Source organism: Lepidochelys kempii, chromosome 3 (genome assembly GCF_965140265.1).
Source record: "Lepidochelys kempii isolate rLepKem1 chromosome 3, rLepKem1.hap2, whole genome shotgun sequence".
Lineage (NCBI taxonomy): Eukaryota > Metazoa > Chordata > Testudines > Cheloniidae > Lepidochelys > Lepidochelys kempii.
Window position 1 is genome coordinate 148,940,187 of NC_133258.1, and position 21,669 is coordinate 148,961,855.

Sequence of the window (21,669 nt, forward strand, 5' to 3'; positions counted from 1 at the left end):
CATTTGGCTGAGCAGCAGGAAAACACCACCCCCAAGACCCCATTTTCAGGTAGTGACTCCTCTGGCTCCCGACAGGTTAGCGGGAAGATATTTTGAAAAGTGTCCCTGTAACTGGCACTTTACTACACATGGGGATTTTTGGCAATCACAGGAGAGAGGCACAATGACTGAATGCCCCTTTGAGCTCTAGAGATTGGTCCCTTCAGCTCAGGGTTGAAGTACAGTAAGAGGGAAGCTTTCCCAGGTTCTGACTGGGCTGAGCAGTGATGATTTCAGGCTCCAAAACCTTGTAGTGAGCAGCAAGGAACAGAGAGAGCCCACTAGGAAAAGGGGAACTTGGGTCATTCATCCCCCTGAAATTAATTTGCATTCTCTGTTCCATGGGCCCCCCAGGACAGTGTGTGGAGGAGACAGCTCCAGCTGAACTTGTCTGCTCTCCAAACCCACTTGTTCTGTGTCTGTAGCTTCCCTTTGCCTTCAAGATCCTCAGCTGCCAGAGATAAGGCTGTCCAGGCTGTGAAGACTGCAGGTGACTAACGGTTTGAAAAGCTGACCAGGCCCTTGGGTGGGAGGCACATCGGTTGAAGGAAGAGGTCTTTGCAGTGGAGCCCTGTGGTCAGTCGTGAGAACCGTGATTACATTGTCCAGCAGGTGTAAACAACAATAATCAACAGTACTATGGCCATTGCAATGGCTGCATTCTTGCGATTTTCCTTACGGAGCACTTTCAGTTCTTTCTCTGGAAAACAAAACCAAACCAGCATATAAGATGCCGCTTCCCCTGCTGCCACCCGTTGCTCCAAGGAACAGCAAACCCCCTTTTCCTCACTCATGGAGGGAAACTCCTTGCAAGGTCATCCGACTGCTGCGACCTGCCAGGTGCTTTGCTCTAGTCTAGTTCCTTGTAAACATGCAGAGCTCTGCTACTCAAACTGCCCCTCGTTGTGAGGGACTGGACAGGCACAAGATCAGAGAGAGGCCTCCCGCCCAGTTCAGTAGTGTCTGAAAGGTATCCGCTAATAGGGGTTTGGCCTCAGTCCAATTCCTACTGCTGGCTAGGTAGCCTCATTGTACAAATCACCCCTTGTTGAAGGCCAAGGCCTGAATGGGCTCTGGAGATAGAATGCCTCCCTCATTTTCTGGAGAAGGGTGTGGGAGGGTGGTTATAAAGACAGCTGCCAGTGCTGTACCTGTTCTGTACATGGATCTCTGCAGGACACTGTCTAGCACCTGTCACCAGTCACTAACTAACTTCACATGGGAAATAAAACCAACACCACCTCTTTGTGTCACTGCCCCAGCTGGGCTCCTGACTCTTCCCTGTGACCATCTGAATCAGGACCTGGGCCACAACTCCGTACACATCTCAAGCTCTGGCAGCCGCACATACAGTCAGCTGCTCTAATAGGTGTCTTTTGCTGTCTCCTACAAAATAGGCATTGTGGCCTGTGCAGAAGCAGTTAATGATCTTTACATTGTATCACCTTTGAACAGTTCCTTGGCACTTCACTAGTACAGATCCATCCCTCCCTGCTCGACACTGCTGATTCCAGGCGGATAACCCCTGTGGGCTGGGAAAGGAGTTTGGCAGTGCAAGATAGACAGGCAGCACACACGGTAGTTCAGAGCCTAGTGCACTTGTCTGAAGGAGCATTTGAATTCTGCTCAACGCTAATTTTGTGCCACACAGCCTGAGATCTCAACATGCTTTGTGAAGATGGGTGGGGATCACTGCCCTGTCTGACAAAGGGGGACTGAGGGGCAGGGACAGTAGGTGGCTGCCAAGAGTGCAGAGCACAGAACCCAGGAGTCCTGAATACTGATTCTCTGCTTTACTAGATCCAAGTTCTCTCTAGGCCAGTCCTGTCCTCTCTCCTGCAGGATTTTTCTGAAGCAGCTGTAAGCTATTAGCATTTGACAGGCAAGCCCCTACCCTGTGATGGGTTCCTAGAGCAGGATTTCAGCTCTTTGCAGGGGTGTTTAGTGTGGCACTGGGTCTGCTGTATACACCCTGCTGAACAGCCACAGGGAATCCAGTCTATTTAGGGACCATTGTGCTGCTAGCTGACTTCACAAGGGGAGGTTAAACTACGAGAAGTGCTTACTTGTTAAGGGGCTCATTGGTGATGCTGTTTGTTCTGAGTGCAGCAGCAGGTCTGTCTGAATCTGCTTTACCCACATGACCCCCCCTGCAATCTTACTGTAACAATGAGTAATGAGCTCTACCCCATGGCTGAGTCCTAATTCTCAACTCCCACAAGCCCCGCTTGCTCAGCGCACTGCGTCCCCTCCAATTGCCCTCGGCTTAGTGACAGTTTGTGGATCCGGAGTTCTGTCAGATGTGTCCTGAAGACAGGGGAAGGGCTAATCTAGAAAAGGGTTTGCCTGTTAGTTCCACAATATCCCAGCTGCTGCCAGCATCCCACACCCTGCTCAAAGTGGGTGATAGGCCAATCCTTGCTGCTGCCTGGGCTGAAGACAAAGCTTGGTCTCTTCCTTCCTTCGACAGGTTGTAAACCTTACCTCGGGCTTTGCTGAGCCCAGCCTAGTTATTCAGACGGAAGTTGCAGAGTGGGGAGAGGAGGAGGCATCAAAACTCAAGGCCCCCTTGTGCTGGGTACAGTACTCAGCACAAGACACATGGCAGCTTTCTATGCAGCTTCCCTGTCTGCATGGCTGACACCCGCCTGTGCGCTGGGGACTGCACAGATAAGCTGCTGTGTCAATGAGGGAATGCTGCCAGTAGCTCCCTCACTCTGGGAAAGCCCCACACGTTCACTCACTTCAAGGAGTCTGGATCGACATGGCGGACAAACCCGTTGAGGATCAATCTCAGTGATGCAGCAGCAGAGCCTCAGGAATCATCTACTGATGCCTCTGCCCGGGGAGGAACTAGGAGCAGTGGGCGCTGACTAATGCAACCACAGCAACTCTGCTCAGCAATTCCAACATCCCTGCACAGGATGCTACAGGCAGACCCTGGCATTGCAAGGGAATAAGTGTCCCCAGTTACCACTGATGTCAAGGAGCAGGGAGGGCATGCAGCCCCCTTTCAGGATCAGGCCCGCAGGCCTCAGGTAAGACTCCAATGAATCTAACTAAGCCTTGTGTCAGAACCTGATGAGGGGAAAAGTTTAAGAGTTGTGTGGCTACAAAAAAACCTCAATTCTGCCAGCAGAGGGCAGCCTAATGCCACACAGTTCCTGTGCAGGACACCCAGAAGAGAGAGGGAGGAAAACACACTTCCTGGCTGGAGATTGGAACAGAAAGTGCAGGGGACTGCACCACATACAAAGCTGGTGATTGGGGGGAAGGAGTCCAGCAGTTGACCCATGGTGCATGCCTAGAGTACTTGAGAGGGACTCTGGCTACGCCACATTCACATGAGTCCATTGGGGGGATGGGTATAGGATGGGGAGGGCAGGATGCTCAGCCTTCCCCGAGCTGGCTCTGGCTCCAGCTGCATCAGTGCAGACTGATGTGCCCTCCAGGGACAGCCTGGGGCCTGAGCCACTAGAGATGGGGCAGACACTCATGTGAGTAGAAGCCTGCCGGATGGTTTTCTACTGTGCATTTGGATGAGGTTTCAGGTGCACTGAATTTTATTTTTTGAACCTTTGTGGTGACTCTCGGACTGAGACAGGAGGAGGCCAATTTGCTGGCCAAGACTTTCAAGAGACACGAGTGCTCTTAGGTCCCCAACTTGAGATGGCCTTAAAGGGGTCTGGTTTCCAGAGGGCAGGTGTGCAGCACTTCCTGCAAAGCCAGACCCCTTTAACGGGCCTCAGGCTGGTCCCTGCTATGGGATACCTGAGCAGGCGCCTGCTCTCAGATTAAAAGCAGCTGAATAGATCTGCCTCAACTTCTCCCTCCAAGTCCCTTTTTGGCTGAGCCCAAGCTCCAAGGCAAATCAGAGAGTGGGGCAGGAGTTTAAATGGGAAGCTGACCACAGTCTGCACTGCACTTATCCTGCCCAGCTGCTGCTCGCTCTGAGTGGCTAGATTGAAAGATGGCCTTACCATAGGTTTCAGCTTTGGTCAGGAGCAGGCTTCTCTCTCTCTCCAGTGACTTTCTGTAATGAGAAGATGCAGCCTTGTTACACACTGGCAGATGTTATTGCTCTGCAGTAGGGTGGTGGAAAGCCTCTGCCCCAAAAGAGGAGTTCTGGGCTGTACACAAAATGAGACCCTCCACCATTCTCCTGGGGGGGGGCTGGCAGCTTGTCATCCCTTTACTGCAGAAGGGGAGGGTCCAAAGGGTTAGAAGTCTTCCTCCCTGGAGACTGCTGTGCATGAATGGTAGCTAAGACACCCACTTCAGGGCAGCCTGTTTGAACACTAGGACAGTGCTGCAGGGTTGGCTAAAAAGCAACTCCCACCTGACACAGGGGAAATGCCTTTCCAAGTAACTGGGATAGCTGCTCCCTCTGGAGCAAGAGGCTCTGATGTCCGCTCCAGGAACAGGCAGGGCCTCGTACAGTAGGTGATCACATCCCTGCAGCTCTGGCTTCCCTAGGGAAGACATGAGCTCTTCTGATCCAGTGAGGAAAATGCCCACAGGCTGGGCTGTTCAGAATGCTCTGGGAAAGCAAAGAAAAGTAGTGCCTGGCCCTGGGAATAGGGCATGTGGAGGCTCAGGCCTGTCAAAACACCCCTGGATACAAATAAGCTTCTGCACTTTCACAGATGGTCTCGCACACATGAAGCCTCACAGTGCCCCTCTCCCACCACTCTGAAAAGGAGGGAATTGCCTTGGTACAGAGTCTGGAAGAGAACTCCCTGACTCTGCTCACCAGATCACAGGCCCCATGTTGTTCCCACATTTCAGAGCCAAAGATTGAAACATTCTTCACTTTGCTTCCAAGGCCCCCATTTTGCACAAACTCCCCAATGGCTCAGGCAAAGGAGCTGTCTGATTGCAGTAAGAACCAGCTGTATCACACAATTCAGGGTGATTGAAAACCCTGTATATTCATCTGCACAATGATTGATTAATCCACAATTTAAAGGCCTGAAAGCTGCAGCAGCTGGGGGGGGGTGTGAACAAACACACAACAAATTATCTATCTCCCTGCTCCAGGGAGGCCCTGTGGCATTGTGTCAGAGGGCAGTTTGTTGCCCTTTAGGGTAAAGCAGGCACTTGTATTTCAGCTGGATCCAAGCCTTATGGTACAGTTCATTAAGGGAAGAGAGAAGGGCTGTAATAAAGCAGGGTGCATTAATAGCAGGAGAGGAAAAGAAGGACTCTGAAATACACTGGGGAAAAGGAAATGCAGAGTGCAGATTCCAAAGTAGCTGAGCTGCTGTATCCCTGCTTACAAGCCTGCCTAGCTAGAGAAATCAAGGGGAAAGGCTCTCATGCTTAGGAAGGAAATGAGACGGTTTAAAAAGCATGGCCAAGCTGAACACATGCAGCTCTGCAGGACTGAATGACACGGAGCCCAGGCAATGAGACACTAAACTTACTATGAATCCAGTCAGGCTTTATTTGGAGGGTGCGGAGAGCAAAATTGGAAAGCAGACCTATCCCAGTGATTTAGGCTCACCAGGTCAATAGCTTCCCTCATGGGACAAACAGTAAAAAAAAAAAATCTGGAGATAGCTAGACATTAGCAGAAGCATGAGCGGCCAAGCTTGGTCACTTCCTTGGCAGAAGACTGACTGGATGTCACAGACCTGGGCACCTCTCCTGACAAATTTGTTCTAAGGACAGGAGCCTTATCACATGGATTGGGAACTGGCTGAAAGGCTGAACTCAGGGTAACGATAAGTGGCAATACATTGAATTTGAGGGCAGGGGAGATAGTCAGTGGGTCACTGTAAGGTTGGGGCTTCTGGTCACATCATTAACAGAAAGAGACTGACGTAACTTGAGGGAGGGCATAGAAGGTGCTGGGTGATGTGACATACAAGGAAGAGTTTAACTCAGGACAAAAAGAATTTTGAGAGATAAGGACTGAAAAAGTGGGGAGAGAGGAGACAGAAAACTCTGAGAAAGGAGAGAAATTGAGCATGATAACCTATGGGGGAAAACTAGGAGTTATGGGGAGAAACCAAGCCCAGGAACATTTAGGCTGAATAGAAGAACTTAATGGCAAGTCTGAAAGAGTTTCTCAAGGGAAGTGGTAAAAGCACATTGCTTGGGACACCTAGAACTGGGCTGAGCTCTGAAGAATAAATTAGATGGAACAATGGGCTGACAGGATCTAGTTGGTGGGCTGCTCTCTTCCTGTGCCTAGACTTGATGGCTCACTTTCTCTGTTAGGAGGGGAGCAATAGGCTGCTAACAAATGGAAGAAACAGGTCTCAGCCAGGACATGGCTGAGGCTGGGTGATCACATTCAGGGAAAGGCTCTGCTGATAGCACTACTAGGGTTAGCGGGACCAAATTACTGCAAGGTTCCATTGGGGAGTGGAAATGGAAACTAACCATCTCACTGCACTGTTGAGAGACATAGTTAGGTCCACTCTAGGCTATCACCAGGATGCCTGTTGCAACCAGGTCCCCATGCAAACATATCATGGTGGATGGAGTCAAAATTCAGTCCCCTTAGGATTATTCTGACTGGATTCCACCTAGGATTTGGCTTAGGGTGCTTTGAATATTTAGCACACACTAGTTACTGCACCTCTGAGCTCAGGTGGGCTAGGCAAGATCAGTTGCATGCTGCTACCCAGAACATCTGTCCAGCTCACACAGCTGTTTCCTATCAGTGCTGGGGTCCAAACTCTGGAAACTGAGGGTATGTCTACACTACGAAATTAGGTTGAATTTATAGAAGTTGATTTTTAGGAAGCAATTTTATACAGTCAATCGTGTGTGTCCCCACTAAGTGCATTAAGTCGGCAGAGTGCCTCCACAGTGCCGTGGCTAGCGTCGACTTTCGGAGCGTTGCACTGTGAGTAGCTCTCTCGCAGTTTCCGCTGTCCATTGGAATTCTGGGTTGAGCTCCCAATGCCTGATAAGGCAAAAACATTGTCGCGGGTGGTTTTGGGTACATGTTGTCAGTTGCCCCTCCCTCCATGAAAGCAACAGCAGACAATAATTTCACATCTTTTTTCCGTGGAGACGCCTTACTGCTGCCAGCAGACGGTGCAGTAGGACTGCTAACCACCGTCATCCACCACTTCCACGCTCTCCTGGTGCCATGAATCCACCTCGCGGGTCCTCTCGTCGTTCTGTATAAATATCTATTCTCGTGGCATCCGTCGTCATCCACCGCTTCCGTTGCAACTCTGCTCTCCTGCAGACGCCATACCACGGCAAGCATGGAGCCCGCTCAGATCTCCGCTGCTGTTATCGGCATTGCAAACACCTCGCGCATTATCCTGCAGTACGTGCACAACCTGCAAAAGCAGGCGAGGATGCGACGGCAGCGTGATCACGACAGTGATGGGGACATGGACACAGACTTCTCTCAAAGCACGGGCCCTGGCAATTTGGACATCATGGTGGTAATGGGGAAGGTTCATGCCGTGGAAAGCCGATTCTGGGCCCGGGAAACAAGCACAGACTGGTGGGACAGCATAGTGTTGCAGGTCTGGGATGATTCCCAGTGGCTGCAAAACTTTCGTATGTGTAAGGGCACTTTCATGGAACTTTGACTTGCTTTCCCCTGCCCTGAAGCGCAAGAATACCAAGATGAGAGCAGCTCTCACAGTTCACAAGCGAGTGGTGATAGCCCTCTGGAAACTTGCAACGCCAGACAGCTACCGGTCAGTCGGGAATCAATTTGGAGTGGGCAAATCTACTGTGGGGGCTGCTGTGATCCAAGTAGCCAAAGCAATCGCTGAGCTGCTACTTTCAAGGGTAGTGACTCTGGGAAATGTGCAGGTCATAGTGGGTGGCTTTGCTGCAATGGGATTCCCTAACTGTGGTGGGGCGATAGACGGAATGCATATCCCTGTCTTGGGACCGGACCAACTTGGCAGCCACTACGTAAACCGCAAGGGGTACTTCTCAATGGTGCTGCAAGCACTGGTGGATCATAAGGGACGTTTCACCGACATCACCGTGGGATGGCCAGGAAAGATGCATGACGCTCGCATTTTCAGGAACTCTGTTCTGTTTGAACAACTGCAGGAAGGGACTTACTTCCCAGACCAGAAAATTACCGTTGGGGATGTTGAAATGCCTGTAGTTATCCTTGGGGACCCAGCCTATCCCTTGCTCCCATGGCTCATGAAGCCATACACAGGCACCCTGGACAGTAGTAAGGAGAAGTTCAACTACAGGCTGAGCAAGTGCAGAATGGTGGTAGAACGTGCCTTTGGATGTTTAAAAGCTTGCTGGTGCAGTTTACTGACTAGGTTAGACCTCAGCAAAACCAACATTCCCATTGTTATTGCTGCTTGCTGTGCGCTCCACAATATCTGTGAGAGTAAGGGGGAGATGTATATGGCAGGGTGGGAGGTTGAGGCAAATTGCCTGGCAGCCGATTACGCACAGCCAGACACCAGGGCGGTTAGAAGAGCACAGCTGGGCGCTTTGCACATCAGAGAAGCTTTGAAAACCAGTTTCATGACTGGCCAGGCTACGGTGTGACAGTTCTGTTTGTTTCTCCTTGATGAAAACCTGGCCCCCTTGGTTGACTCTACTTCCCTGTAAGCCAACTGACCTCCCCCCTTCAATCACTGCTTTCAGAGGCAATAAAATCATTATTGTTTCAAAATCATGCATTCTTTATTAATTCATCACACAAATAGGAGGAAAACTCGCAAGGTAGCCTAGGAGGAGTGGGTGAGGAGGGAAGGACAAGGCCACACTACAGTTCAAAACTTATTGAATGCCAGCCTTCTGTTGCTCGGGCATTCCTCTGGGGTGGAGTGGCTGGGTGCCCGTAGCCTCTTCCCCGCATTCTTGGGCCTCTGGGTGAGGAGGATATGGAACTTGAGGAGGAGGGCAGGAGGTTATACAGGGGCTACAGCGGTGGTCTGTGCTCCTGCTGCCTTTCCTGCAGCTTCACCAGACGCCTGAGCATGTCAGTTTGCTCCTCCATTAGGCTCAACATTGCACCCTGCCTCCTCCTCCCTCCTCTCAGCGCATTCATTTAACGCTTTTCTCTGCCATTGTTTGCCTCCACGCATTCTGCTGAGCTCTTTCAGTGCAGGAGGACTGCATGAGCTCTGAGAACATGTCATCGCGAGTGTGTTTTTATCTGCGCTAGCTTCTGGGATGAAGATGATAGGGGGAACCCACCGTGTGGCTAGTATCAGTGAAGATCCCTCTCAGCTAAACGCAAACAGCTCAGCATGAACAGGCCTTCCCCCACCACGTGGCAAAGGCTTTTAGAGTACCTCCAGGAGAGCTTCATGGAGATGTCCCTGGAGGATTTCCGTTCCATCCCCAGATACGTTAACAGACTTTTCCAGTAGCTATACTGGCCGCAAATGCATCCCAGGTCTTCAGGGCAAATTAATCATTAAACACGTTTAAACCCTGTATTATATTTACAAAGGTACACTCACCAGAGGTGCTTTCTCTGGCTTCATGGTCCGGGAGCCCGCCTTGGGAGGGTATTGGCTCCAGGGTGATAAACAGTTCCTGGCTGCCGGGGAGAAGGGATTCTCCACTTGCCTGCTGTGCGCTATCTTCAACCTTCTCCTCCTCCTCATCTTCCTCACTCACAAAATCCTCATCCCTGTTGCGTGAGACTCCCCCCTTGCAGGTGTTCATGGACAGTGGTGGGATAGTGGTAGGGACCCCCGCCCCCTAGAATTGCATGCAGCTCATCATAGAAGCAGCATGTACGGGGCTCTGACCCGGAGCAACCGTTTGCACCCTTTGTTTTTTGGTAGGCTTGCTTCAGCTCCTTAACTTTCACGCGGCACTGCTGTGTGTCCCTGTTATAGCCTCTGTCCATCATGCCCTTGGAGATTTTGGCAAATATACTGGCATTTTGTCTTTTGGAATGGAGTTCTGCCTGCATGGATTCTTCTCCCCATACAGCGATCAGATCCAGTACCGCCCGTTCGGTCCATGCTGGGGCTCTTTTGCGATTCTAGGACTGCATGGTCACCTGTGCTGATCAGCTCGCCACGCTGGCCAAACAGGAAATGAAATTCAAAAGTTCCCGGGGCTTTTCCTGTCTACCTGGCCAGTGCATCCAAGTTGAGAGTGCTGTCCAGAGTGGTCACAATGGAGCACTCTGGGATAGCTCCCGGAGGCCAGTACCATCGAATTGCGTCCACACTACGCCAAATTCAGCCCAGCTAGGTCAATTTTAGCGCTAAACCCCTCGTCGGGGAGGAGTACAGAAATCGATTTTAAGAGCCCTTTAAGTCGACAAAACAGGCTTGGTCGTGTGGACGGGTGCAGGATTAAATGGACCTAATGCTGCTAAATTTGACCTAAACTCGTAGTGTAGACCAGGGTAAATTGGACTGGGCATTGCTTGGGCTGCATGCACAGAGGGTTTGCAAACAGGGAAGCTGAAGGCAAGCTCAGCACTTTCACCATGTCACCCCCCCACCTCCCTGGAAGAGAAAGAAAACCAGTTCTCTCCATTCCTAAACAAGCTCCAAAAAGGGGGCCCAGCCTGGCAAATTCCTGTTCTTTTGGCAAAGGGGTTTTACTGGGTACTACTAACAAAGCTAACGGTCAGTGGTTTGCATGAGCACACAGCCTGCAGCATCACTATCTGGGTTTGAATAGAGGGGAATCACCAGTACCTTCCTTCGGGACTGAGCTCCTCTCTGCGCAGCTTAAGGTCCACCACCTCTATGCTTTGTCTGCAGAGGGACAGCTTCTCCTCCAGGCCATCAATCTGAAACACACAGCAGCAGCCACAATCATCACTGGCATCCGATTTCCCTCCACAGCCCAGCAGCTCCAGCCTTCCCAGCTCAGGAGACGGGGTGGCAGCCCCACTGCAGTATCTTGCCACCTCACTCCTAAAAATCAGCTGAGCTATAGGTTTCATGAGGCTCTCCGATTCCCTGGCCTGAGCGGAGCGGGTGGGTAAGTTGGTTGGGACACAGCCGTCACAGCACATGGATATTTATCATTGTAAGAATTCAGTACTTCTCCATCCCACACAGCTAGGGTGCTAAATCCTTGGGCTATCAACTCCAGTTGTAACTGGAGTAGTGCTGAAGAGCCTGTAGAGGCCAGTGCCTCTTGTTAAGATCTGATCCTCCTCCATTCATTCTGTCCCTCTCCTTTATTTGCCTTGGCTTTGCCCCTTTACCCACGGGCAGAGAAGTGACCTAAGGATGTTTACATAGTGAGGAAGGGGATCAAGTGGGAGAGATTGTTCATCCTGGCAAGAACTTCAGGAACTAGGCCCTGAATTAGTGCTGCAAAGGGGAACAAGCAGTCAGGGACGCTAATGGGAAACAAGATCATTTCGTCTGCAGAAGAGAAGAATGAGGGGGTATTTGATAGCTGCTTTCAACTACCTGAAAGGTGTTCCCAAGAGGATGGATCTAGACTGTTCTCAGTGGTAGCAGATGACAGAACAAGGAGTAATGGTCTCAAGTTGCAGTGGGGGAGGTTTAGGTTGGATATTAGGAAAAACTTTTTCACTGGGAGGGTGGTGAAGCACTGGAATGGGTTATCTAGGGAGGTGGTGGAATCTCCTTCCTTAGAGGTTTTTAAGGTCAGGCTTGACAAAGCCCTGGCTGGGATGATTTAGTTGGTGTTGGTCCTGCTTTGAGCAGGGGGTTGGACTAGACCTCCCGAGGTCCCTTCCAATCCTGATATGCTAAGATTCTAAGACAGCATTAGGCACTTCAGGCTGGCTGTGTGATGGGGGGTGGGAGGGAGCAGCGGATGTCACATTCCTCATTAAAATCTGTTAGCTCCATGGCCTCCAGCACAGACTAGTTGTAGAAATCCTGAACCACAGATGAACAAACAGGCTCAGCACAGAGGTCTCCAATATTTGGTAGAGTAGAGCAAGGCCAAAACCATCCCCGTTGCCTCTGCCCTGCTGAGAGATCGCCATACTGCACCAAGCATCTGGGTTCAGTCACGGTGCAGCAAGAAGTTACTGCAGCTACTTAAGCTAGTCATCTAATTAGTAGGTTAATTTATTTTCCAAGAAGCTGCCTTTATTCTGGGGTGAGGAGGAAAGGAAAGAGGAAGAAAAAAAATCAAATGGCTGAAGCACAAACAGAGGTGACCAACATGCTTGAGTTCGGGAACGACTCCCCCAGGAATCAATTATACCACAGCTGAACAATTCTGGAGGGAATCCTGGCTATTCCAAACCCAGCAATCAGGGCTTTAAGCTTTCCAGAGGGAAACTTCTGCCTTACACGCTTGCAGTCCAGTGGGAGAAATATCAGGGATAATTAGACAAGGTGACACGCAAATCCCACGAAGAACATGACCTTTGACATTAACTAGCTTTGAAATCATTGCTAGCCCCATTGCAATCATCTTCCACCACACCCTGTGCTATGCATGAGCAGCAGGCTGCAGAAGCAGGGCTGAGGAGGGACAAGCAGCCAGAAGAATTAGCTCTCACCTGGTGAGATACTTTAGAACCTGCAAGCTGGGGAACAGCAGTTTTCTGTGTAAATTAACCTGGTGGAATTAAACCCAGCTGCCTTGGCTTTCGAAGACCACGTCACCTTCCAAGGTAGTGAGAAAGGATGTTACCACCAATCATTACACAGGAAAATCAATGACACTGATCTCTGATTAACCACTTACAACTCAATCCTGGACTAATTAACAATTCTCTCTCACTCTGCTCAGGGCAAGCACAGAAAGGCTCACGCAGAGGGGTGCAGTTGACCAGACTCAGCATAGGGCAATGAGGGCAGTAACTGAGTGGGCTCATTAGAGGGCAGCAGCAGGGGAGTCTGGTGAAGTCAAGGCAGCACTTGCCCCTTCTACCATGAACCAGCAGTAGAATTTTTCCACTAGCCACAAATTATGATTTGGTGGAGCTGGTGGCCAAAGGTGGCTTCTCTTCTTGCACCGTAGGGTCTGCCTGGGACAGGAACACAAGGGCTGGTGTGGGATTTTGTAACCACTGTTCCCACCCCCAACAATTCCAGCGGGGTGGTGCCACAAGACATCCCTTTGGCCCCCACACACAATAATTTGGCACCTATAACAGCGAGATTCAAGCCCCCCAGCTTCTTATCAGACTGCAGTTTCCAAGTCAGTAGTAGTAGTATTTGTATTTCCATAGCATTTAGGAGCCATGGACCAGCCACTGTACAAACACAGATCCAAAAATGGTCCCTGCCCCAAGGGGCTTACAATCTGTGTACCACACTAGAGACAACAGACTGATACAGAGAGATGGGACCTTGCTGTCATTGATGAAACACTGTGTGGATCCTCCTGGCAGCAAGAACACCAGCTTTCCCTGATCCTATACAGCCCACAGTTTGCACTGATCCAGGGAACATGGTCTGGATTTCCTGGGTTGGGGGGAAGTGAGTGGTCATATTTAACAAGCAACTATATTATTAGCACTTCATCAAAGAAACCCCTCCAACAGCTTGTGTCGAGTGGGATGATAAAAGGCGCATTTTTAAAATGTGTTACCTAAAGTGTTTTAACTAACTTGTGTTAACGCATAGTGTAGACAGAACACGTAACACATGCCAGCTAACACGTTCACCTTTTATCTTAGTCTAGTTAGACAAACCCCACAACAGAGTAGTCAACAGCTAGCACCAATGCTTAATCAGTCATGGCCAGCATTTCCTCCCAATGTCTCTTCTCCTTCCTGTGCTCTCCGTTCCCCTCTCAAAGCCACCAACTACTGGCTCTTCCTTAAGGATGTCTCTCATTTTGTTTTCCATCTCTCAGTGCACGCTTCACTCACCACTTTCACCATTCAATATGATGTAAGTAGAGTTTATTTTGTGCCACTCCCTCACATTTTGACTTTCTACCAACTAAAATCCTCCAGACTCTTAGTTATGTTTAAAAAGTTCCAGCTATTTTTTATCATTTCATCAAAACCAAAGTTGGGCTCCTGCAGAAGCAACAAATTATGTTCCCCAGAGCTGTGCTGACCCCTTTGTTGAGGCTGGGGCACAAACAGGTGAAAATAATCTCCACTAGGAACACAGAGAATGGGGAATATTCGTGATGGAACAAAATCCCTTCCTCTGGACATTTTGTTTCTTTTCCCTGGTTCTTCTGCCTTGTTAGTGGGTATAAGAAGAGACTGGAATCAAGATTCCTAGGTTCTGTTCCTGTCCCTAACACTGATTCCCTGTGTTACCTTGGAGGCAGGTGACAACACCTGTAAATTGGGGGACTACTACCTACCTCCCGAGGGTGAGGGGATTGGAAGGTTTAATTGTTTGTGAAGGGCTTAGAGATTGTCAGAGGAATGGCAGTAGAAATGGGCAGAAGGCTGTGTGTATGAGCTATCCTAGTATGGCAGCTCCATTGCCTCATTTGGGGTTTTTGACTCAGGAGCTGGCACTGCGCATGTGTATTTCTCACCGGCTGCACAGTCCACACGGCCTTTTGCTGCCAGCAAAAGAAAAGAAAAAAATATAGTAAGTGATGGGGAAGAAATGAAAGCAACCCAGTTGAGAATTACCCCTTGTTCTGAAGGCTGCCAGAGAATCTCCCAAGGGCCCAGTAGACTGTAAAACTTTAGAACTTGAGAAACGGTAAAGCTTCCACAAAATCCCCAGGGGCAACTCTCCACAGAGCTTTCCTAGAAACAGCTGTGTGTTTGAACTTGCTGTAGATGGAAAGCATTTGCTCCTACTAACGAATGCATGGAGAGGTTAGCTAGGGTACAACCATAGACTTATCAGAGGCCCGTATGAAATGAAGCTGCATAGGAGTTACTCTTGGTCCAGGTTCCTCGTGGGACACAGGATCATCAATATAATTCACACCAATTGGTCTCCTTATTGGTAGCCTCTGCCAAGAAGTGAATGGGTCACAGTGACCACACTCCTTCCCCTACTCCCCATGGCCCTTAGAGGGGGTCCCCTCCAGGACTGGGCTGATAAGCTTCCCACATGTTGTGTACATTATAGCTGTCTGAGCTCTATTTGTTCCATAGCCAGACAGAGGACTTCATTTAAGTCAACATCAGCTTCAACTAGTAGCAGTCTCACTTTAAAGTAATAACTGAAGCAGGTGTTTAATAACCAGCACTGAGAGAGCAATCAGAGCACGCACAGCTGCCCTTCACCTGCACAGCCACTGCCCTCCTGCTATCTGATCAACTGCTATGAAAGGAGCTCTGGGGTGAGGGACCAGCAGTTTTGCACATAACAAGCAAGCTGCAGAACATTCTGAAGCCAGCTGAATCCCTTGCCGTGAGAGGTACCACCAGGCACAGTAATTTGCACTGAATTCTGGCTTCATACATGTGCCATCTGGAGACCTCTGAAAATACAGAGATTTGGGGCAGATTCAATCCAAATTGGCTTTATGTTTGTTACAAATCTCATTTGCCCAGGCAGTCTTGGGAAGGGAGTCCAAAACCTCTCGTACATGGCAGGAAAGGAAAGAAACAGCTTTGCTTACAGAGTTGGATTGGATCCTTTTTTAATACATTTTGTACTGAATTAATAAAAGCATTCTTCCTCGCAGAAAGGCTAAAAGCACTTTTCAAGAAATGACATCTGCCCTCTGTCTTTATGAATCCCCTAATTAAGATGCTGGCAAACAGCCATATCACACATATGCCAACATCCAACAGCGTTAGGTAATGAGGTTTTTGTCTCATGACCCTCATAAAACAGATCAAAGCCAAACAAAAGCATTGGGGGGAAAATCACCTCCGAGAAGCAGTCTTGTCCCTTGTCATCTGCTAACAGGTTCAAGGCATTTCTCTCCATTTGTTAGTCAATGGTTCCTGAATCCATTGTTGTAGGCTCGATTATTAATATCAGCCCAGCAGAGATTGAATTTGTTTAGGTTCACATGCTAACCTCTTGGTTAATAGACCTATTTCAATTTTCACTATGGTCTTACAATAATTTTACATTTCAGCAAATCATTTCACCAACAATAGATAGTACATCCAGCAGGGCTGAAAACATTTACCAGACACCTACTAGCCAGAGGCCAATACAACAGAATGAAGACGGAGGATCCACCAGCTCAGTCCCTCACTATCTACTCCAAACATTGGGAAGGGAGCGTGCTAGGATTCCTACCAGGGTGCTTTCCCCAGGCCCCTCCTAGGGACTTATTTTTCAGATCACTTTTGGCTAGGAGCTACCTCTCTCTTGGACCTCCACCTTACAGGCTCCTGTTTGTTATTTGGGTGCCCAACTCTATTTCTCCCAGCCCAGTGGCTACTGAGATGGGAGTGAGGGCATCAACCACCCACCTATTCGCCATCATTGGGGGGGTCCTTCCTTCCCTATGTAATTAGCTCCTGTATCTACCACAGCCGTTCATAACTTTCCGAAGCAGAAGCAGAGTTAAACCACCACCTACCAGATTCTGAACAGTGCCCATGAAACCAGCCAGAGTCTTGCTAATTTCTCCTGCTGTTAGGGCTCAGGGAAGTTCTGAATAGCAGCATTGTCACTGGGGCTGCCTGTTGGAAGATCCTGAGCTTGTCTAAGTACAGAAGTTGAAACAGTTTAACTAAAGGCATGATGTCAAATGGATTCAACTTTGTGTGAGGACCTGGTTACATCCCTTTAAACCAGGCTAAAACTGATGTGGTTTGCATCTGTAATTTATAGATGCAAGCTCAAATATTTGCATTGGCTTAAACCTGGCACGAGCATCCACACACAAAGTTGCATCTGCTTGACATTACACTTTTAGTTGAGGCAGTGTGCCTTTGTGTTTAGAGCAGGGCTCAGGAAGAGTCTTGCATCAGCTCAAATCCATTCCTATTTGGAAGGTTTTCTTCACAAGCACCGAGGCTTAGAAGGTAGTGGTGTTAAATGAAAGTTTAAATGCTGAAGATGAAGATGCATCTGAAAGGTGTCCACATATTTCAAACCAAAGACTCCGATCCCACTCCATCTGGCTTAAAGAGACCAAATTCATCCCTTTTTTAAAATTGCCTTTCACAGAATCATTTGTAGTTAGAAGGGACACTCACTTAGTCCCTTCCCCATCATTGTGGCAGGATTGAGTCAATATCCTTAAACCACCCTCTGGTAGACAGGTTTCAGGTCTCAGCCTCTGACAGCCCCAGCGAAGGTGGTTTTACACCATCCTAAAGCAGCTTGTTTCATCACCCAAACTCTTTGGAGTTAAAAGATTCCTCATACCCTCCAATGTTTAACCAGAATTCCCTGCTGCAACTAAAGCTCCATCACTTCTCAATCTGTGATCAGATGGTATAATCAGGCCATGTCCTCTTTATAATGTGCCTTCATGGAGGTGGAAACTACCACCATGTCTATTCTTGGCTCTCATATCTCCAAACCAAACATCCTCAGTACTCTGAACCCTTTCTGCTAGGGCTTATTGTCCAAACCTTTTTTCATTCAGGACTGCTCTCCTCTGAATTCTATCAGTGAAACATGGTGCCCAGAAAAAACTGTTGTCTCAAATAAAGGCCTAAATAGGGCTAAACAGGGCAGAAAACCACCACACGCAACACTCCTATAAAAAAAAAATAGAGCTTAATAAGACATTTGCTTTTTTGGTCACAGTGGCACACAAAAAGTGCAATACAAGCCTTTTCAATGATGTTTTTGCCCTACCTGTATTTCTGTTTTGTATGTGTTCACTGGATTATGTCTCCACTTCCCATTTCTCTCTACTGAATCTCATTTGATTGGTTCTGGCCTATTTCTTTAATTCATTAGGAACAGGTTTCAGAGTAGCAGCTGTGTTAGTCTGTATATGCAAAAAGAAAAAGGAGTACTAGTGGCACCTTAGAGACTAACAAATTTATTTGAGCATAAGCTTTCGTGAGCTACAGCTCACTTTCTTGAAGTTAGCTGTAGCTCACAAAGCTTATGCTCAAATAAATTTGTTAGTCTCTAAGGTGCCACAAGTACTCCTATTCATTAGGAAGAGATTGATTTTTAATCTCACTCCCCAAAAGTGTTTGCAAACCACTGCCTCCTCCAAGGGAGAGCCCTACCCAAGGCAGAAGGGAGTAAGTTGGAGAGCAGAAACATGACATCAGCAGGACAGAAAAACTCCAAACAGCAGCACCAGCCAGGGCCACAGTTTGCAGGGGAAGAGCAGAAATGGTCCCAGAGGTATGGGATACTCTTGAAGCTACAATCCGCAGGAGAGGCCCCATGGATTTGGGGGGCAGGCTAGCCCATCAATGAAGATCTTTCCCTTACACATACCAATCCACTCCCTGCATCCCCACCTCACCCCCCACTTACCCCTGCTCCCAGCCCACACCTCGCCCCTTCCCCCACCTCACCTCCCCACTCGCCCGTGCACCCTAGACTAGGCCCCACCTCACCCCTGCCCCACACCTCGCCTCTTCCCCGCCCCTTCCTCCACTCATCCCCTCCCCCTCCCCTCTTCCCCCTGGGCCTCACCTCACCCCCGCCCACACCTCGCCCCTGCCCCCTAGGCTAGCTCCCACCTCGCCTCACCCCCTATCCCTCACATCACTCCCACCCCGTGCCCCCTTCTCGCCCCCCAACGCACACCTCCTGGCCTATCCCCCAGTGACCCCGCTCCAAGCTGTCCCGGGGAGGGGCTGTCACCTCTTGAGCGACGCTCAGCCCCTCTCGCTTCTTAACCATCTTCCTCCGCTTTGCCACAACTGCGCATGCGCACGGTCCCTTTACTGGTACGGGCCACGTACCAACCCGCTATCGGGGACGACACCTGAACTGCCATCTTTGTGAGGGGCATGCCGTAACGCAACTGCCACCGTTGTGAGGGCAGTCGCCGCCATCTTTGTGAGGGGCATGCCCGAACGCAACTGCCATCTTTGTGAGGGGCACGCCTAACTACAGCCGCCGTCTTTTTGAGGGCTACCCGCCGCCATCTTTGTGAAGGGTTCCTAGCTAAAGCAGCCACCATCGGAAGGGAGGGGCAGCCTTTCAGACCCTATGTCTAGGAGGGCGCCCCTCTGCTTCTGGCATCAGGCCTCTCTTCTCTCTTGGTCTCCCAGTCTATGCCCATCCCACTGCTCTGCTCCAGGGTACACACAACACTCCCTTTCCCTTGGCTTCTGAGTGGTTCTCTCCCTTCTCACCTGTCCTGGGTAACCTGTGTCACTTTCATCCCTCCTCACATTGTGCTGGTGGTGTCTACCCCTCTCTTCATTGCATCACATCACAGAACCATCATAGTGTAATCCAGAACCATTAGTGTAACACAGATATAGGTATCTTGCCGCATACCTTTGCCTGGCACTTTACAGCAACAGAAAGAAGAACCTTGACCCAAAGAATCTATAATGTTTGATCGCACTGGGAATAGGAGTGTATCTTCCATTAGACAACCACAGGACATGATGACACTGGTAAGGAAAGAGGATAATGACAAACAAAGATGGCATGAAACAAATGTGTGAAGCTTTTTGGGGGGGAGGGGGGAGATATGATAAAGGTCAATAAAATTATGACTGGTGTGGAGAAAGTGAATAAGGAAGTGTTATTTACCCCTTCTCATAACACAAGAACTAAAGGTCACCCAATGAAATAAATAGGCAGCAGGTTTAAAACAAACATAAGGAAGTACTTCTTCACACAGTGCACAGTCAATCTGTGGAACTCGTAGCCAGGGGATCTTGTGAAAGCCAAAAGTGTAACTATGTTAAACAAGAATTAGATAAGCTCATGCAGGATAGGTCCATCAATGGCTTTTAGCCAAGATGGTCAGGGACATAACCCCATGCTCTGAGTGTCTCTAAACCTCTGACTGCCAGAAGCTGGGACTGGATGACAGGGAATGGATCACTTGATAATTGCCCTGTTCTGCTCACTCCCTCCGAAACATCTGGCACCAGCCACTGCCAGAAGACAGGATACTGAGCTAGATGGACCATTGGTCTGACCCAGTATGGCCGTTCTTATGAAAGGCCAGAACTGCAAAGGGATAAAGGTTAACAGGAAGTGTCCTGGCTACTTCCCTGCCCTGCTGCCAGCACTAGGAAGTTCTGTAAATCAACAAGATAAAAAGACTGGACAGGAATGACTAGTCTTTTTGCAGGAGGCAAACACCAGCTGCCCTTCAGCCAGCTCCGCACCTCAGCTTCAGTGCTGTTCAGGAACCGAAACCCAATTTTGCTGTGCTGGTAGGTGGTGGCTGCAATATGGGATCCAGAGAGTGGGACTGTAAAGCAGAAGGATATGCTCAGAGCTCCAGCTAGGAAGATGATCTCTTTGAAAAAGAAAAGAAAAGGCAAAAATAATTGTAGTTCTGCTGCAGATTGTGGACACTTGGATTTTTAGGGTGCCAGTGGGGATAGAACTTGGAGTCTTCTACTCCAAAGCATAGGGCCTTACCACTTAAGCTAAAAGAGAATCTCCATGAAGAGTTAGGAGGTACAGGGCCTATGACACACAGCTGAGCTGTCCTGCTTTGATCTGTAGAGGACAGTGCACTAGCCAGTTCATGGCAGAATCTTAGGAATGCTGTCATATATCTACAGCACTTTTCATCCTGATAGATCCCAAAAGCCCTTTACTATAAAACACGCAATAGTGCATAAGAGTGCCAACACTTACCACTGAATGCAATCACTTCGGGGGGGAAAGAGACATGACAACTATTTAAGAGAAAACAGCAGTTTCAGAATGGAAGGGAAGGCAACACTAGTGTTCACTGGTAAAACAGGAGGACTTTTACTTGGGCAGAATGTAATTATCTGAGCTGCACTGTTGCCAGGGGCTAGCATCACTGCTTTTAAAAAAAGCACTGATAACAACACTGAACTCTTATAGAGCACTTTTCATCCATAAATCTAACAGGTTTTACAAAGCAGGAAAAGTAGTATTATCCCCCCTTTTTCAGCCGGGAAAACTGAGGCACAGAGAGTGAAAGTGGCTTACCTAAGGCCACACAGCATTTCAGACTCCCAGTCCAGTGTACAATCCACTGGGCAATGTGTTATGGGATCTGTAGGGACCACGAGTTTAATATCTCAACCAAAAGGAACCTAAACTCCCATTTCCTCTGTAGAGAGCAGCATTGTTTTCTGAACAGCAAAAAATTAGGTTAAAAAGAATAAACCCAAAGAATCTGAGCAGGACCCAATTCTAAATTGGGCACAGGTTCCCAGCAGCCCTGTGGCTGCCCCGGACCCAAAGGAGGAGAAAATGAAAAGAGAGCGGGAGACAGGTTTGTTCCAGACACAGTTCTTGTTTAGCAAGTGTAAATGCAATTTTAAAAAGCATAGAGGTTTGAACAAAACCCATCTGTCATGGTTTTTAGTTGGACAAAATATCCATCAATCCTGCAGAAAGAATTTTCTCTTTTACAAAAGTAAGTATTGATTCAAGGTCACGGTGGGGCTAGAACTCAGCCTCCTACTCCAAAAAGCATAGGGCCTCACAGCTGTCAATTCCCGCACCCTCCCTTTACAGGCAGCCAAGGGGCCCCTTTGCTGCCATACCATTTTGGGGGGAGAGGGTGGTCAATCAATCCCTCCTCCCCCCAGCCTCTGCTACCACCGCAATGCAAGAAGCAGCACCAACAATGATCAATTTTAATGTTTTCATCCCCGTCGGTTTCAGATCTGTCAAGCTGACGACCTCATCATGCCGTTCACATGGCCCCATCCTCGGCTCTTGCAGTGTGTTGATAACATGGCTCCCATGTTAC

General features: G+C 49.0%; 1 protein-coding gene across 2 annotated transcripts; it reads right to left on the reverse strand.

Moving 5' to 3' along the window:
- Positions 1 to 221: 221 nt before the first annotated feature.
- CCDC167 (coiled-coil domain containing 167) lies at positions 222 to 18,781 on the reverse strand. Of its 2 annotated transcripts, none has more exons than XM_073338535.1 (4): positions 18,600 to 18,781; positions 10,671 to 10,765; positions 4,020 to 4,072; positions 222 to 739 (listed from the first exon to the last, which is right to left on the reverse strand). In XM_073338535.1, exons 1-4 carry the CDS (start codon positions 18,636 to 18,638, stop codon positions 636 to 638), a joined length of 291 nt encoding a protein of 96 aa, XP_073194636.1. In that variant the 5' UTR covers positions 18,639 to 18,781; the 3' UTR covers positions 222 to 635. The 2 variants fall into 2 exon arrangements, with proteins under 2 accessions (XP_073194636.1, XP_073194637.1); XM_073338536.1 differs by lacking the exon at positions 18,600 to 18,781 and adding an exon at positions 18,011 to 18,233.
- Positions 18,782 to 21,669: the final 2,888 nt, after the last annotated feature.

Bases quoted from the DNA above. Each gene is read 5' to 3' on its own strand.
- CCDC167 (XM_073338536.1), bottom strand. From the start codon at position 18,175: ATGGGGCCTCTCCTGCGGATTGTAGCTTCAAGAGTATCCCATACCTCT. The intron at 10,766-18,010 runs GTAGGGCTCTCC...TGTGTGTTTCAG, and splicing joins CTTACTCCCTTCTGCCTTGG to ATTGATGGCCTGGAGGAGAA. The intron at 740-4,019 runs GTAAGGCCATCT...TTTGTTTTCCAG, and splicing joins GACCAAAGCTGAAACCTATG to AGAAAGAACTGAAAGTGCTC.